The sequence below is a fragment of the Sprattus sprattus genome (genome assembly GCF_963457725.1).
Source record: "Sprattus sprattus genome assembly, chromosome: 18".
In the NCBI taxonomy this organism is placed as follows: Eukaryota; Metazoa; Chordata; class Actinopteri; order Clupeiformes; family Clupeidae; genus Sprattus; species Sprattus sprattus.
In genome coordinates, this window is record NC_137916.1 from 12312478 (window position 1) to 12327714 (window position 15237).

Consider the following 15237-nt stretch of genomic DNA (forward strand, 5'->3'; position numbering starts at 1 on the left):
CAATCTGATTTTCAGACAGGCATTATAACACATATATCGTTTTTAAAATGAAGAAGCAGCTGAATAGGCCACAGCAGAACATAGGATCTTTGAGAAAGATGTACAGTAAGAAGCAACAATGAGACTTTGATATCTGTTTTTCAAGGAGAGACTCTCTCTGGCTTGGCATTGATAACAGTTGTCCTTGATTTCGGTCTTTAACCCCCCCCATGCTCTGTCTCCTCTCTCTCAGCGGTGGCATGTGCCAGCCACAGCGCATAAGGGTCTTACTCTTACTCCTCTGGTGTGGTGCAAGCATGAGGCAGTGGACAGCATTGACTCTCTGTTGCATCCTGCTGTTTAGGGCAAAGAATACAGGTCAGTGAAGCATGAATGAGTTGATTCGTCAAGAAGTCAAGCGCCCCTGAGATTGCTCAGTACACACGAGAATACAGTGTATTCAGAGGATATATGTCGGTTTGATGGGGCTGTTTGCTTGTTTTGGTCTCTGCAGACTGTGGCCAGGGTGCGGACTGTTCACTCAGCTCGGTGGGGACGGTGTACCCAGTGCAGGGGTTTCTGGAGCGCTTTGATGTGGGGCTGGGCTGTGCAGCCAGGGAGAGTGGCCCCAAAGAGACACACGTCATCACCGTGGCAAGAGCATCACGCTTCTCCAACCAGCAGGTGTAGTGGTTCTTCCTTTCTCCCTTGACTTCTCTCCCCCACTATATTCCCTTAGACTTTGTCTCTTACCCTTCATTTCAGTCTTGGTTTTTTGTTGTTTCTGTATTACAAAGTCAACTGCACACATAAATGTGTGTATGGCAATAATGTATGTACATTGCATTTATAGCCACACATCCATGACTGTTTTATTTCAGGTTACTGTGCTCTTGAGGCCGTTGTCTTATTTCAAGCCTTCAAATCGGCCGGTTGTCTTGGTGCTGAGCTCCCAGCATGCAGTGCGTTGGCGGTTGGAGGTTGAGGGTCTACCTCTTGATCTCCTGGTGCTGGCTCAGGTCTTTCTCTCAGTTTTTTTTTTCAGATCATGCTCATGTTAGTCTGTCCAAAAAGATACATTTTTGTTTTATCTTGTTTTTAACAAAATTCTTGTTTGCCAGGCCTCACCCAACTCCACGGTGGAGTCCCAGAGTGTGGGTGTGCAGGTGCAGCTGGTGCCGTTGCTACCCTGGCGCCCGCGGGCACTACTGCACTGGAGCCTGCAGCGGTACAGGACCATCTCCTCCCTCACCCACTCCACTCATGCCAACCACGTCTACATTCGCCTGGGAGAGGGTAAGCCTGGCGCTGACACACACACACACACACACACACACACACACTCACACACACACACACACACAGGCACTCTCTTTTCAAAAACATTCATTTACAAATGTGTATCTTTGAGATAGTGAGCAGAAAAACTATTTAGAGTGTAACATTGGCTTTAATAATTGGTACTATAGTCAGACCTGGTCAGGACTTTGTTCTAGAGTGGGAAAGCACCAGGGCTAGGGGTGTGCGATTTCATTTCTTTTCTCTGCCCTTCCACTCTAAAATCTCCAAGATCACACTTTGCCAAGGGAGTGTCACCTGCAGTCTCTTTTCCTGTCCCGCAACTATCTGACCTCTGAAGTCCAGCCTCAGGATGTCCAGGGCTGTGTCCCGCCGTTGGCTGAGTCTGACCCGGAAGTACATGTCATCAAACTCTGGTCTGCAGGATCTGGCCTCTGTGGGTGAGACTTTGGCACTTAAACTCAGTATTGGTGTGACCCTGCTGGCCCCAGCAAAGTAGAAGTAAAAATGGTGGGAAGTCTTTAACTGCTTGATTAAAGTCAGCGCTTTTGCACTACATTACCCAGCATGAATCAGCGAAATACATCATTCCTTTTTTTCTCACTCTGTCAATGTTTAATAAATAAGTTCACTCCATCATTGTCTGTCAGCTCTCTGCAGGTGGAGGTGTCTGTCTCGCTACTGCCCCCAGTGGCCAACCGTGGCATGCACAGGCTGGTGCTCATTCTGAGCAGTGCTGCCCCGGTAAACTGGGCCCTGACTGCCACTGGAATCCGGGGACACATATTTGTCTACGTGAGGCCCTTTTTCTCCCTCCCTCCCTCCCTCCCCACACCCTGTGAAATATTAAACAGTAAATCTGTTTTAATGTGTTTATAATGCTCCTCATTTTGAACAAATCTCATAATACTCCCAGCTTTCTTGTCTCATGGACAGTTACATAGTGACTGGGCAACCTGCCCTTGAAAACACAGAGACTGTGGTGTAGCAGCTCTTGGCAGTTTCTCCAGATTAACCAAACAAATGGCTGTGCTTGCCTCTCTGCTCTGACTTGTAAGCCTATATCACCCTGTATGCTTTCCGTGGGTTGTTGTTTTTTGTAACCCACCCACAGGCATCCAACAGCGTTACCCCGCTCTACCCCCCAAGGCCTGATCTGACCATGACCAGCATGCTCAGCTATGACCTCCTCTCCACATCAGACCTCCTGGAATGGGCCAATGAGAATGGCTTTCCCAAAGTGACCTCCTACACGGAGGCCGACCTGGCCAATCGCTTTGTGATCAGGCTAGCAGGAGGAGGAACGGACCAGGATGGTATGCCCCCTTTTTAGGTGCTTTTTGTCTGACATGTGTGTTTAATCATTGGACAGTCTTGACTTCCTTTTTCACTGCCAAAGTGAAGGGTTTTATAATAATGTGTATTGTACATTTTAATATCAGTTCATCAACTCCACAAGACCATGAAAAACACACTATTAGATGCTCTTCACTTGGTCTACACTTGGGCCATATATATATATATATATATATATATATATATATAGTATATATATTAGTTCTTTATGTATTTATTTATCTAACTTATTTATCTTTCTTTTTTCGCCCCTGTTTAATCCCAATCCATCATACATTCTCTGCCTCCACCTCCACCTCCCCCAGTGCAAGTCCCGGTGAGGCCATCATGGATGGGGCAGTCCAGCCTGAGGCAGTTGCTGACCGGAGATGAGGCGGCTCAGGAGGCCATCAGCGTTCAGTGTCAGGATGGTCGACTAAGCGTGGCTGTAGACAGGCACACCCTACAGGTGCCTCTTTTACTGCGCTCCTCTGTTTTATCTGCTCATCTCCAACAGAGTGAGAGAGCGAGAGAGCGAGAGAGTGAGAGAGCGAGAGAGCGAGAGAGTGAGAGAGTGAGAGAGAGAGTGAGTGAGAGAGAGAGTGAGAGAGTGAGAGAGTGAGAGAGTGAGAGAGTGAGAGAGAGAGAGAGAGAGAGAGAGAGAGAGAGAGAGAGAGAGAGAGAGAGAGAGAGAGAGGATATCACCTCTGACTGTAATATTTGACAGTACTTGTGTAGACAGTTGTGTCCTGTCAAATGTTCTATTTGTGGACCGAAAACCAAATTGAGATTACTTAGAGGTCAGATGTAATATTTACCGCGACCCATTTCCCCTCTCTCCCTTCCACACCTGTACAGGCACGGTCGCTTCCTCTGTCAGCAGTGACCTTGCGTGACCCCAGCTGCCAGGCCTGGTCAAACGGGAGCCATTTTCTTTTGGCGTTCCCGGTTATTTCCTGTGGGACCGAGGGCTTGCTGGAGGGAAGCTCCCCAGTCCCTCATTATAAAAATACGGTGAGAGGCTGCAGACTGACACTCGCAAAATACTTTTGGAAAATGTCTGGTACATACAGCATAAAACACATAAGACATGTTGACAAGAGCATGATAACTTCAAAAATGTCCCAAGAAAAGTGCATTACTGTATTACAAACTTGTGATGAGAAAGAAAAATGTTTAGAGCACTCTTTTTGCATAGAATGTTAGATGTTTCTGGAAAGTTCTGGACACTGGAGAGTAGACGGTGGTGGTTGACGTGAATGTGTTAGAGGTCAGCCTGCAGCCACACACAGGAAAAAACAGAGAAGCCCCAGCTGCCTGTCTTACTCTCAGAGGCAGATCTCTGCTGAAGATAACAAATACGGCCCAACCCAAACAACTTGACTCATGCCCAACTGTCTGCTCAGAGCCGCACGGGAAGCAGCCTCGCCTTTGGGGAATATGGGACTGTGAGAGAGTTGGTCAGGAAAATACTCTAGGCCTGATGGTCTCCTTCACATTTTGCCAAAGGTGCTGTTGCATACTTAGACATTTTCACTTCACTTCATGAGAGACACTTCATTTTGAGCTCATGAACCCAAACATTGTGCCTTGTCATTGACCAGGTATGATTAATGGGAGATAGCCTTTTCTGGTTATAGAAAAGAGGATTGAAGTGGGTCACTTTAATTTTCTGTGTGATGTGAATGTATGTGTTGAGTACATTATTGCTGGTGTCTAAGGGATCTCATCCCTGCAGGGTCATTATTGGTCATAACCACACATGGGGCAGCTGTCCAAGGTGTGAACAAGGTCACAGTGTTCAGAACACTTGGACATGATATGAAAGCCTCATCTTTAACACAGGGAGATAGTGAGGAGATATGAATTAGTCATCTTTTACACAGGGAGGTAGTGAGGAGATATGAATTCGTCATCTTTTACACAGGGAGGTATTGAGGAGATATGAAAGCCTCAGGAAGGTAGTGAGGAGTTCAGTGAATCTAGAGAGTTTACGCTATCCAGCAGAGAGTATGGTAAACCATGTGATGATTTTGACAATATCCTTCTCTTTGTCATCCTGCTGTCTCTTGAAAGGTGTTGCTATGGAGAAATAAGCTCCCAGCCCCGGCTCAGAATGAGACAGCATTGGAGTGGACCCCAGACCAGTCTCCAGTAGCCATACACGTGAGACAACATTCACATTTAACTTCTTACTTAAGTCAACAGGCCACTTGAATCACTGAAAATCCGTTTTCACTCAAGTATATTTGTAATATAATTTTTATCTAATATATCATCTCTCTCTTGTACTCAGTTCAGTTGTAAGGGTCCAGGCCCTAATCCTGTGAGCCCCCCAGTGGTTAACCCTCCCCCTGGGTCTGGTGAGGTGTCAGGGGGCCGGAGGGGGCAGAGCTCTCCCTTGTTTCCAGGCCATCGGATGGTCCCTCGGCTCACCATGCAGCTCTTTGTGACTGAACACTACGAGAAAAGGCAGATTGGACCCTGCATCGTAACGGCGGAGAATCGTGTCTATGTGCAGGTCTGCTTGGTCATCTAGTCATTTACACTAAATTCCCTTGTTGGTGCAGATTGTGTTTCCTGTTATGCAACCCTGTGCAGGGCCTTTTGTTTCACTCATATCAATTTACCCTGTCAAGGCTGGCACAGGCTGTCTCCTTGGCACTTGCTATCTCCAGAATGGCTCCAACTCACTATCAGTTCACAATACTGGCTGATAGAAATCAGGTCACCAACAATTCTTCAAGCATTGTTTTCTTTTTGAACTTCTGTTGCTTTTGTTCAGAATTCGACCTTCAGTTAGATTTATCATAAACTGACTCTTTAGTCATATTCATATCTTACATCAATGAATGCTTATCTCTTCTATTTTCTTCAATGTGTAATGTTTACGGATCAGAAAGATGTCCCCTAATTTAATTATTTAAATAATTTTTAGATCTGGGAATTGACTGGTCTATATGAACTTGTGACCTGAATGACTGCATATTGTTCTACATAGGAAGAAACCTTGAACAGAACCTCAGCTCAAAGGAGGGCACCATATGCTTGGGGCTGGCTGGGTAGAGAAATAGAGATAGAAAGAGGGGGTTTGAGAATCAGGAGCAAACAGATGGATTCATACACAGATCAGAGAATATTAGCACATTTGCAGATTATGTACATGAAACAAACAAGATTCCAAGACACATAGAGTAAGGTATATACATGAAATATACAGAATTAATAGTGGATACAAAGGGAGAGAGACAGCATTAAAAGTATTGGTTGTAGAACTGCTCAGTGAGTATAGAGAGTCCTTATAAGGTTATGATTATAAGGATAAGCTGAGCAATCAAGCAGAAAACGAAATAAATGATGGCATTAGTTTATATTATATGGCATATAATAAAGTTTATAAATGGCATGTATTATAAGCAATTAGAATTTGTGTATAATAGTTGGTGGGAATTTGCAGCTGTGAGTAGAGGGTTTCTGCAGGTAGATTGGGTAGAAAGACTGTAACAGCATTCCACAGTGGAAGAAAAGAGATGGTGGTTATGGTGATGAGTAATAATTGTGTCACAGCCATCAGCATTTGCAGGTCATGGTCCTACTCTATGGGAGGGAACAGCGACAGGTTAGAAACAGAATATCAGAAAATTGGTTTTACGCACACACACAAAGTTATAAACGACACACTCACTATGTGAATGGAATGGACTTATTATTACTGTATTCCTAATTATTACTGTATTCCCTAGACTTTCAGTTGTCTCTTCACTCCCCACAGATTTTAGCGGAGGGTCACTTCAGAAGAGGCGTGGAGGTTCAGTCATGTGTCGTCTCTCCCCACTCGAACTCCAGCGCCTCACCCAGCTGGCCTGTCATCCTCAACGGCTGCTCGAAAGAACCCACCTTCATCCTCACCCCCCTACGGAAGAAAAGCGAGGTCGAGGAAGAGACGCCTGAGGAAGAGGAGGGGGTTAATGAGGGTGATGACGAGGATGAGGATGAGGATGACAAAGAGGAGGACAAAGAAGAAGAAAAGGAGGAGGAGGAGGACGATGACAAGGATAGAGGCAAAGCCCCGTCTTTCAGGCGGCAACTTCAAGCAGAGCAGCGTTTGGGAAATAAGAGGAGGAGCCGGACAGGTGTTAATGAAGGGCGGGCTGAAAGAGAGTGGGGAGCGGAGGAAGAGAAGGAGGCGAGGCCGTCCCACCTGAGATTCAGCTTTGTGCTGCGGCCCGTCTTCAACAACTCCATACACTTCCTGCACTGCAGCCTGCGACAGTGTAGCCCAGCAGCCCACAGCCAGTCGGCCTCAGCAGCAGCAGCAGAGAGGGTCTGCCATGGAGGAGTGCCCATCCCAGCCCTCATCAAAGCCCAGCTCACCAGTCAAAAGGTTAGGATCTCAGCAAGTAAACAAGAGGGACAGGCAGACTAGACATGGCACAATGTTTCTTACTTTATGTTTTTCCTTTTTAGTCAATCTCTTCACTCTCTCTCTCTTTCTCTCTCTCCCCACCCCTCTCTCTCCCCTCTCTATCTTTCTCTCTCACCTTTCATCTGAACCACATATCCCTCTTTCTCGGTCTCTGTCTCTCTCTCTCAGTGTGAGAACAGGAATCTGTCCAGGCCAATGCTGGTCACCTCACCTCTGGGGCTGCCCAAACGTCTGCCTCCCCCTGCTGGTGAGTATCATATATTACTCTCACTGTAACTTGGGAGAACAAAACAAAACTGTACTGTAGGAAAAGGATCCCTGTCTGTGTTTCGTTTTTCGTAGAATATTAAATAAATCTAAATGTGTCTTCCTCTCAGGCCAGAGAAATCACAAGTCTGGTGTGAGTGACTCAGCCAAGCCAAAACCCCTGCGTACCAGTGCCAGAGGTTTGGCTACTTCCTCAGCACTATCATCTGATAAATTTCATGTTTTAATGGTTATGTTCATACATAAAATATGTGTATGCTGTGTTTGTTTGTGTGTGTGTGTGTGCGTGTGTGTGTGTGTGTGTGTGTGTGTGTGTGTGTGTGTGTGTGTGTGTTTGTGTGCGTGTGATATGTGTGTGCATGCATGTGTGTTTTTGTGGGGGCAAACAGCAGGTCAAGAGATTGACAAACACCGTGTGATGGAGCCGTTGCAGCCCAGTCCTCTACAAAGTGGTGAGTGGCCCTTATTGACACGTTCAACTCATTCGGTATCTAGCAAAACAAAAATAGATCATGTTTTCTCTTCTTACTGGCTAAATTATTATGAAGATATATGTAATAATGTATTACACTTAAGATATGGGCCATTCTACCGAATTCGTGTAATATGCAGTCCCTCAACAATAAAAATGATTTACAAAACAATTAGGTATTTAGTCATAGATATTTAATTAGAAAATGTTATGGTCTAAATAAACCCAATGCATTACATGAGATAGTGATAAGCTAAATATATACAAAATCATCATTTATAGGGTACTTTCTATTGGGAAGTAGCTGTCCCCAACCCTGACATCTAAATTTCAATGCCTTTAAATAACACTTTTCAATTTTTTTTGATTTTTTTCAATGATTTAATTTCAAAGATCTTTATGATTGGGTTGAAACAGAACTTGGAATATTTAGATTTATTGTGGGTTTAATTTTTAAATCAATTTACTATACTCAAAAAATCATGTCCCTAGTTTTCATGTCACTACCGAAACACAAGAGTTTTAGTCCATTGGCTGAGCCTGTGTTTTAGCCACGACTCTGCATTTTTGACCATGCAGTGACACTGCATCTCTGTCCCTCATGGTTGAATGGTAAGTAGCTAAATCCCATAGTTTTTATATAAATGTGTTCCAAAGTGTAACCTAAAGAATTGTCACTACCGAAACGCATGTTTTCTTCAATTAAGTAAACCTTTTGGGGTTTCATGGAAAATCTTATGTTTGGATGTGTGTTCACCTCTTCAAAGATGTGTTTGAAAGCCGTGTGCTTGCTAGAATTCTTTATTTATGCTTAAAGTTAGCTAGAATTGTCACTACCGAAACAGTCACTACCGAAACATATGGTAGTGACCAGATGATTTGGGTAGTGACAAAATGAAATGGTAAGTAGTTCAATCCCATAATTTTTAAATAAATGTGTTGTGTGGACTAAAGGGCGGCCCAGAGCACCTTTTGGATGATTTTGGGAGAGAAATGAACATCCATCCAACAGTGCAGTCACTACCGAAACAGTGCAGTCACTACCGAAACAGATAAATTGAACTTGAAAATTTGGTAAAAAATTCATTTCTATGGATTTCATTGTGAAAACCTTCAAGAAATATTTGTAAAAATACACTTCAGAGAAGGGAAGGAAACACAATCTGAACAGGTCAATAATAATACTTTTTTACTATAGTAAATGTGATGTTTCGGTAGTGACAATTTTTGGAAGAGGAAAAACATTCCGACACATTCTGAAAATACAATATAAAACTTGACTGTTCTTTTACTAGATATGTGTACTTTAGATATGGTACAATGTACATACGGACAAAGTTTTGGGAATAAACCATAAAAAAATTCAAAATATATCCGACATGACTTTGCATCAATTCGGTAGAATGGCCCATATATGTAATAATGTATTACACTCACAAAAGTGGGACTGTGTGTTTTGTCCAGCGTCAGGAGTGGGCACTGGTCCTGTCCTGGGGATTGTGTTTGCTGCATTTCTGATGGGTATCTGCCTGATGGGGGCATTATGGTGTGTCTACTCTCGTACAGGTGGGGACTCACCAGCACTCCTGCCCACCGTCACACACACACACACAGACAAACACACACACAGACACACACATGCACAGAGTCATACTAACCCTGCATGTGGAATGGCCAGTAGTAAACAAGCAACAAGGTGTCCAAAGACAGACAGTCAAGCTGCCTCATAGACCGAAGCTAAACCTCAAATCTGATTGGTTGTGTCTGCAGGTACCAGGGCTGAAGGGCCGCAGGGCACGTCAGACATGGGCAGAGGTGCCGTGAATCATGCAGCACTTTTGGAGCAGTCAAACACACCTGTGTAGAGGTGAGCAGAAACGGCTTGCCCGGCTTTAAATAGAAATGAATATGTAGTTCTGATTCAGTCAAAGATTCTGCAATACTTCAATTGGAGCAGGTCTTTAAATATTTTTTTCTCACCCACAGGCTGCTTCAGAGAGGGGAGGCAAACCACTTCGAGGCAAACCACTTTTGTGTTTGGACATGTGTATGAGTGTGTGATGTGATTACTGGTCATGCTTGCCAGTGTGTGTGTTTGTGTGTGTGTGTGTGTGTGTGTGTTGTTTCTATGTTGCATTTCTGTTTGTGTACTATGTATTTGTATATATTTGAGAGCCTATGTCTGGGAGGAGATCAATGCTACATTGCAGAAGATGTGAACTATTTTTACCACTAACTGGCGCCAGACACACAACCAATCATTCTACCCTACCCAACGTGCATACTGTGCTTAGTGTAAATCCAGTGTAGTGTTCCTGTGCCAATGTGTAGTGTGACTGGTCATTGTATTACCCTTGTAAAGAGGACCTCCCGCCCTCAGACCCCAGTGCACTATTGTGTATCTGTCTCTAAGGTGCTGCTGCTGGTATACAGAATCTGTATGTACTGAAGAGAGCTCAGATGTGTTGTACTTTAACTAGGATACTATGTGTGTTTGGTTTCTGTGCGTAATGAAATAGTTATTCTGATGGTGTCTTGTGCTTGTGTTGGTGGATGACGTAGAAATCTGGCATTGCTGAAACAGGTTATATTTTTTGCTCACCCAACACCCAACAGAACCTCAGGGTGGAATGAGAAACACAAATAAGGCATGCAAATTTGACTGAGCAATCCTTGAAACAACATTCTTATTGTTCATTATGAATGACACATATTAGAGAAGAGGGTGTTTTCTTAATGGAGTATCCATAATAGAGAAGAGGGGGTTTTCTTAATGGAGTACCCATATTAGAGAAGAGGGGGTTTTCTTAATGGAGTACCCATATTAGAGAAGAGGGTGTTTTCTTAATGGAGTACCCATAATAGAGAAGAGGGGGTTTTCTTAATGGAGTACCCATATTAGAGAAGAGGGGGTTTTCTTAATGGAGTACCCATATTAGAGAAGAGGGTGTTTTCTTAATGGAGTACCCATAATAGAGAAGAGGGGGTTTTCTTAATGGAGTACCCATATTAGAGAAGAGGGTGTTTTCTTAATGGAGTACCCATAATAGAGAAGAGGGTGTTTTCTTAATGGAGTACCCATAATAGAGAAGAGGGGGTTTTCAAGCAAATGGCACACACAGGAAGAATCATACAGATACAGAAGAAAATGTTTTCGTGATGGCAGCAATGTGTTTTACAATATACAATTATATTTGAATGTATGTTTGTGTGTGCTTGTGGGATGTGCACACACAACAGAGTTCAATTCGGATGATAGTTGTTAGAGGTAGCCGTACTGCTGCTGCTGCTGTTGCCACAGTTTTGCTCTAGGTGGCGCTGTAACTCCACTTTACGCTGGAACGATCTGGAGCAACGGTGACAGGCGAAGGGCCGGTATCCGTTGTGCTTGCGGCTGTGGGTGATGAGGTTGGAACTCTGACTGAAAGCCTTCCCACACACTATGCACACGTGAGGTTTCTCCCCTGGACCACAAACACAAACGCAAACAGTCACAAACCATCATGATGATCACACATTAATACAACAAATCCTTTTCATTTGAATCATGCTTACATCTTCATTTTTCATGATGTTCATAAATTTGAATACACTCTTATAATTTTACAAAAATATTACTTGAATCATAGAACATTTAGTTGGGTGTATATTTTGCATTGGCTGATGAACAAGCACATTAGTTTTGTTTGCCATGACACTGCGTTAAGTGATTCATTTTAAGACTGAGTGAAAAGAAATTAATTGCCACTCTTTCTTTATCATTGCCACCCCTATCATGCATAAATGCAACCTCATCTATGTCAGTGACATTGGAAGGGCATATCTGATTCGATTCAACGACTTTGCAACATATGAAACTCTAACTTGAATAAGTATTTATGCCATAATATTTTGCTTACAGTTTTTGTCTTATTGGTCATGAAGAACCCGATAGTACCCTCTACAAGCACTTGCCAATGTACACAATACAAGAACTTACATGAGCTGCACACACATGCACAGAGACACACTAACACACACAGACATTCACACATCCTACTGCTGACCTGTGTGTATGAAAGTGTGCTTCTTCATGTCGGACTTCTGGTGGAAGCGCTTGCCGCAGTACTGGCAGGGGTAAGGTCGCGTGTCTGAGTGGATGAGTAGATGAGTGGAGAGGGTGGAGGAGCGCTTGAACACCTTCCCACACACCTTACAGCCAAAACTACGCTCCTGAAAGGCACCAAAACTTTTATAAACAACCTGAAGGGCACTTAACTTCACAGATGTTCCAAGGAGATAATACACTCACATGTGGGATGACCTAAGCAGTCTTTTTTAAATCCCAGACACTGACTTAATTTTCAGCTTTATACATATTTTCATTTTGTGAGTAGACCAAAATGGATTTGGTTTTGTGTTTTATCCTTGTTTGGTTGAGTTTGGTCACTGGTGTCATGATGCGTTTCTTAAAAGAATACAGCACACTGAAACCACATGCCTTGGTCCTGCCATAGACTCCTGTGGTCTGCTGAAGGTCATAAGACTGGTCAGAACAGTTGGCTGAGCCAGCCAATGGGAGGGGGATTCTGCTGACATGTGACCTACGCAGGTGCGTTACTAGGCCTACTGCAGAGGAGAGTACCTGTTGGAAAGGAGAGGCTTATGAGGAAAACTCACATTCAAGGGTTTAAGGCATTGAACAAGGAAAATAATATAGGACTTGACTGAAGAATCTAATAACCACATGTATTTCTCAAGTATTAAATTACATGAAAACATAACAATAATAAAAGCAAAAAGTTCATAATTTAATTTAAACTATCCCACTGAAGTTTTGAAGGAACGGGCACTAGATAATCGTATATGTAGTTCCATGAATGAACTCAACCGTGGATCGGAGTTGAGGGGCTCGGGGTAAGCCTTCAGGGACTTATGAATGTTTTCACAAAAGCCTCGAACCTTTTTAATAACTTCAGCTTTGTGTCATTTCCCTCAGTTTCTCTGACTGGACCGACAATTCAATGGAGCAGAAGTTATATTACTGGGGAAATATCGCCACCTAGGTCCGCCCTGAGGGGATCTTTATGCTTTATATACACTCTCTATTTAGCCTACAGTCGATGGGTTGTGGCGTGTTTTATTTTTCGTTCACTCTGTCACCGTAGTGAGCAAGCTTGCTAGTAGATAGCTAGCTAACTCATTTGACATAAGAATGTCATTCAAAGAGTCAACCTCAGCTGCCATCCCCGGAAAGTGGTTCATTTTCAGCAGCATGACCATCGACCAGTGCACCGCGGAAAGATGTGCCTTCGGTGTGTGATTCCGCAGCTCCAAGCTAGAAGCAGTGAATTGGTGATGTGACAAGCCCATTGTATTGCTGCTGGCCAACTATCTTACGTTATCGGATTTGACATAGATGCCGCATCGGAGCTTGTGAGATGCGTCTCTGCCGCTGCTGTCTTGCAAACATGACCTGTTCAAATAATATACTGCATTTGGATGTCCTAACGAAAAAAATGGACAAGCCAAGCAACAGGGAATAACGCATCACAGGCGTGAAGTTATTTAAGGATGTTTTATTCCATACCAATCATCGTCAGTCTTCATATACATTTATGTTAAGAGATTAGAGCTACATTTGTATTGTCCCTCTTTCTTCTATAAACAAGTCATTTCTCTGGTACTTTTATTTTCAGTTGTAGCCTACAAAACTGTGAGATTGGTTTATCACAATGTGTAACTGTCACACTGCAACTTTACACAAACCGTCTGATACATTGGAAAGGAATACATAGTTTTTATACATAAAAACTAATAAAATAGCAATATGTTAAATATATCTAAATATAAATGTATTTTTAAAAATGTAAAGCCTGACAAAAATGTACTTAGCCTTATCGTTTGACTTCAGTGCTTGTAATTATATCTTTTGTTAATTAATTCATATTTAATTTATTTCCAAAATTGTCAACAAAATTATGGCTAAAGAATGTATACATAGAAACTAATTACGTAGGGTAAATTCAGCTTAAATATTATATTAATGAGCTATTAACCTACTGTTACTATCTACATAAGAAAGTATGTCTACATATAAAGTATTTTACTTTGACAAGGGAGTGCCCCTGGACTCCATTTGGCTAAACCCAGAATGTTTACAATGTCTGGCTCAGCCCCTGCTTGTTTATGTTGCTGACCACACTGTGTGTTAATCAGCAGTAGAGGTTACTGATAGTTTTGAACACTCGTGGTAATGTTGATCTAGATGCAGCACTACTTTTGGTGGTCTAAATCCAATCATACCACTGATACCTTATTTAGGCTTCCTGCGTTTTTTTTTACCATACTAGTCATAACCTAGATTGGTTATATGGAAGAAGATGAGGTTGCGTTTTGATGGTGCAGTCCTTTACCTTTTCACAGAGGGGGCACTCACAGAGGGGGACCTTGAGATTAATGTGTTGCCTGTAGGTAAGCAGAGCATGGACCAGCCTCTCCAACTCCATCTCCCTCTCTAACCCAGCGGGCCCAAAGGTGGACCAGGGCAGCTCAGGATGGGCTGGCCCGTTAGGAGGACATCTGGGTGCTCCAAACAGAAATGAACACAGAGTTGGATGGTGGAGCTGACTCCATTTTTAATTTCTCCCACAGATTAGGTGGCAGAGATGACATATGCAGGTGCATAGCAGGCTCACAAAGCAGAAATATTCAATGGTCCTTCGCTGATTAGAGTCACTCTTGAGCCTTTACTGTTGAATCGACACTCCCACCCCTGTTAGATGGTGACTATAAAAAATACATACCCATGGGCAATGTGGTCCAGCTTGAATTAGCTTTTGGGCTAGGATCAAGGCCAATTGTCATGGGAACATGCGCTGGGGCATTGCGGTGATCTGCTGGGGCAGACTGGAACTGTCTGGCCACATCCGGGGAGGGGCTTCTCTGAGGCATTTTTACTTCCTGGAGCGAGCAGAATGGCCCATCCTTGGGCTGTGAGCGGCGGTGTGTGAGGCATCGGGTGCGAGACCACACCCTTTTGCTTTTGACCAGGAATGAGCGTGGCATCGCAGGGTCCTAGGTGGAGCTAGAAACATTCACTGGCGGTCATAAACCCATACGAAAACCTGTACAATAAAAGCCCTCCCAAGTCTAATGCAAGTCTACTCGTCTAAGTTATGCTCAAATGATGTGTGTCACAGTGGGGACTTTATAATTGCAGCCTTGATTCCAAGCATATCATACAAAATGTATAGGAAAAGTGTTAATACCAATTCATGTGATGACTGTGAGACATACTACATATCTTAACAGTTGAACAGTTGAAGGCACACAAACACCACATGCACATACACCTGTGACAAGAGGAGTTCAGTTAAAATGTCAGAACTTGAGGTTTTGGGTAGGAACCACTGAAAAGAGACACAGACCATCTGTGAGCAAATACTTCACATTTGCAAAGTAGGCCCAACTATAAGAA

At 43.3% G+C, this 15237-nt stretch overlaps 2 protein-coding genes across 2 annotated transcripts; one reads left to right on the forward strand and one right to left on the reverse strand.

Annotated features, from left to right (window-relative positions):
- Positions 1-296: 296 nt before the first annotated feature.
- engl (endoglin, like) lies at positions 297-9880 on the forward strand (the record flags this gene model as incomplete). The annotated part of the gene is made up of 18 exons (XM_080855945.1): positions 297-357; positions 494-663; positions 861-998; positions 1101-1275; positions 1550-1718; positions 1929-2073; positions 2393-2594; positions 2940-3082; positions 3472-3627; positions 4690-4779; positions 4910-5134; positions 6386-6997; positions 7208-7286; positions 7417-7485; positions 7696-7758; positions 9243-9344; positions 9549-9645; positions 9765-9880. The coding sequence occupies 17 exons, from the start codon at positions 297-299 to the stop codon at positions 9641-9643; spliced, it is 2694 nt and encodes an 897-aa protein (XP_080712071.1). The 3' UTR covers positions 9644-9645; positions 9765-9880.
- Positions 9881-11021: 1141 nt separating this feature from the next.
- On the reverse strand, positions 11022-14825 carry LOC308379100 (uncharacterized protein; the record flags this gene model as incomplete). The annotated part of the gene is made up of 5 exons (XM_080856156.1): positions 11022-11242; positions 11825-11990; positions 12259-12402; positions 14174-14339; positions 14668-14825. 5 exons carry the CDS (start codon positions 14823-14825, stop codon positions 11022-11024), a joined length of 855 nt encoding a protein of 284 aa, XP_080712282.1.
- Between the last annotated feature and the right edge of the window lie 412 nt (positions 14826-15237).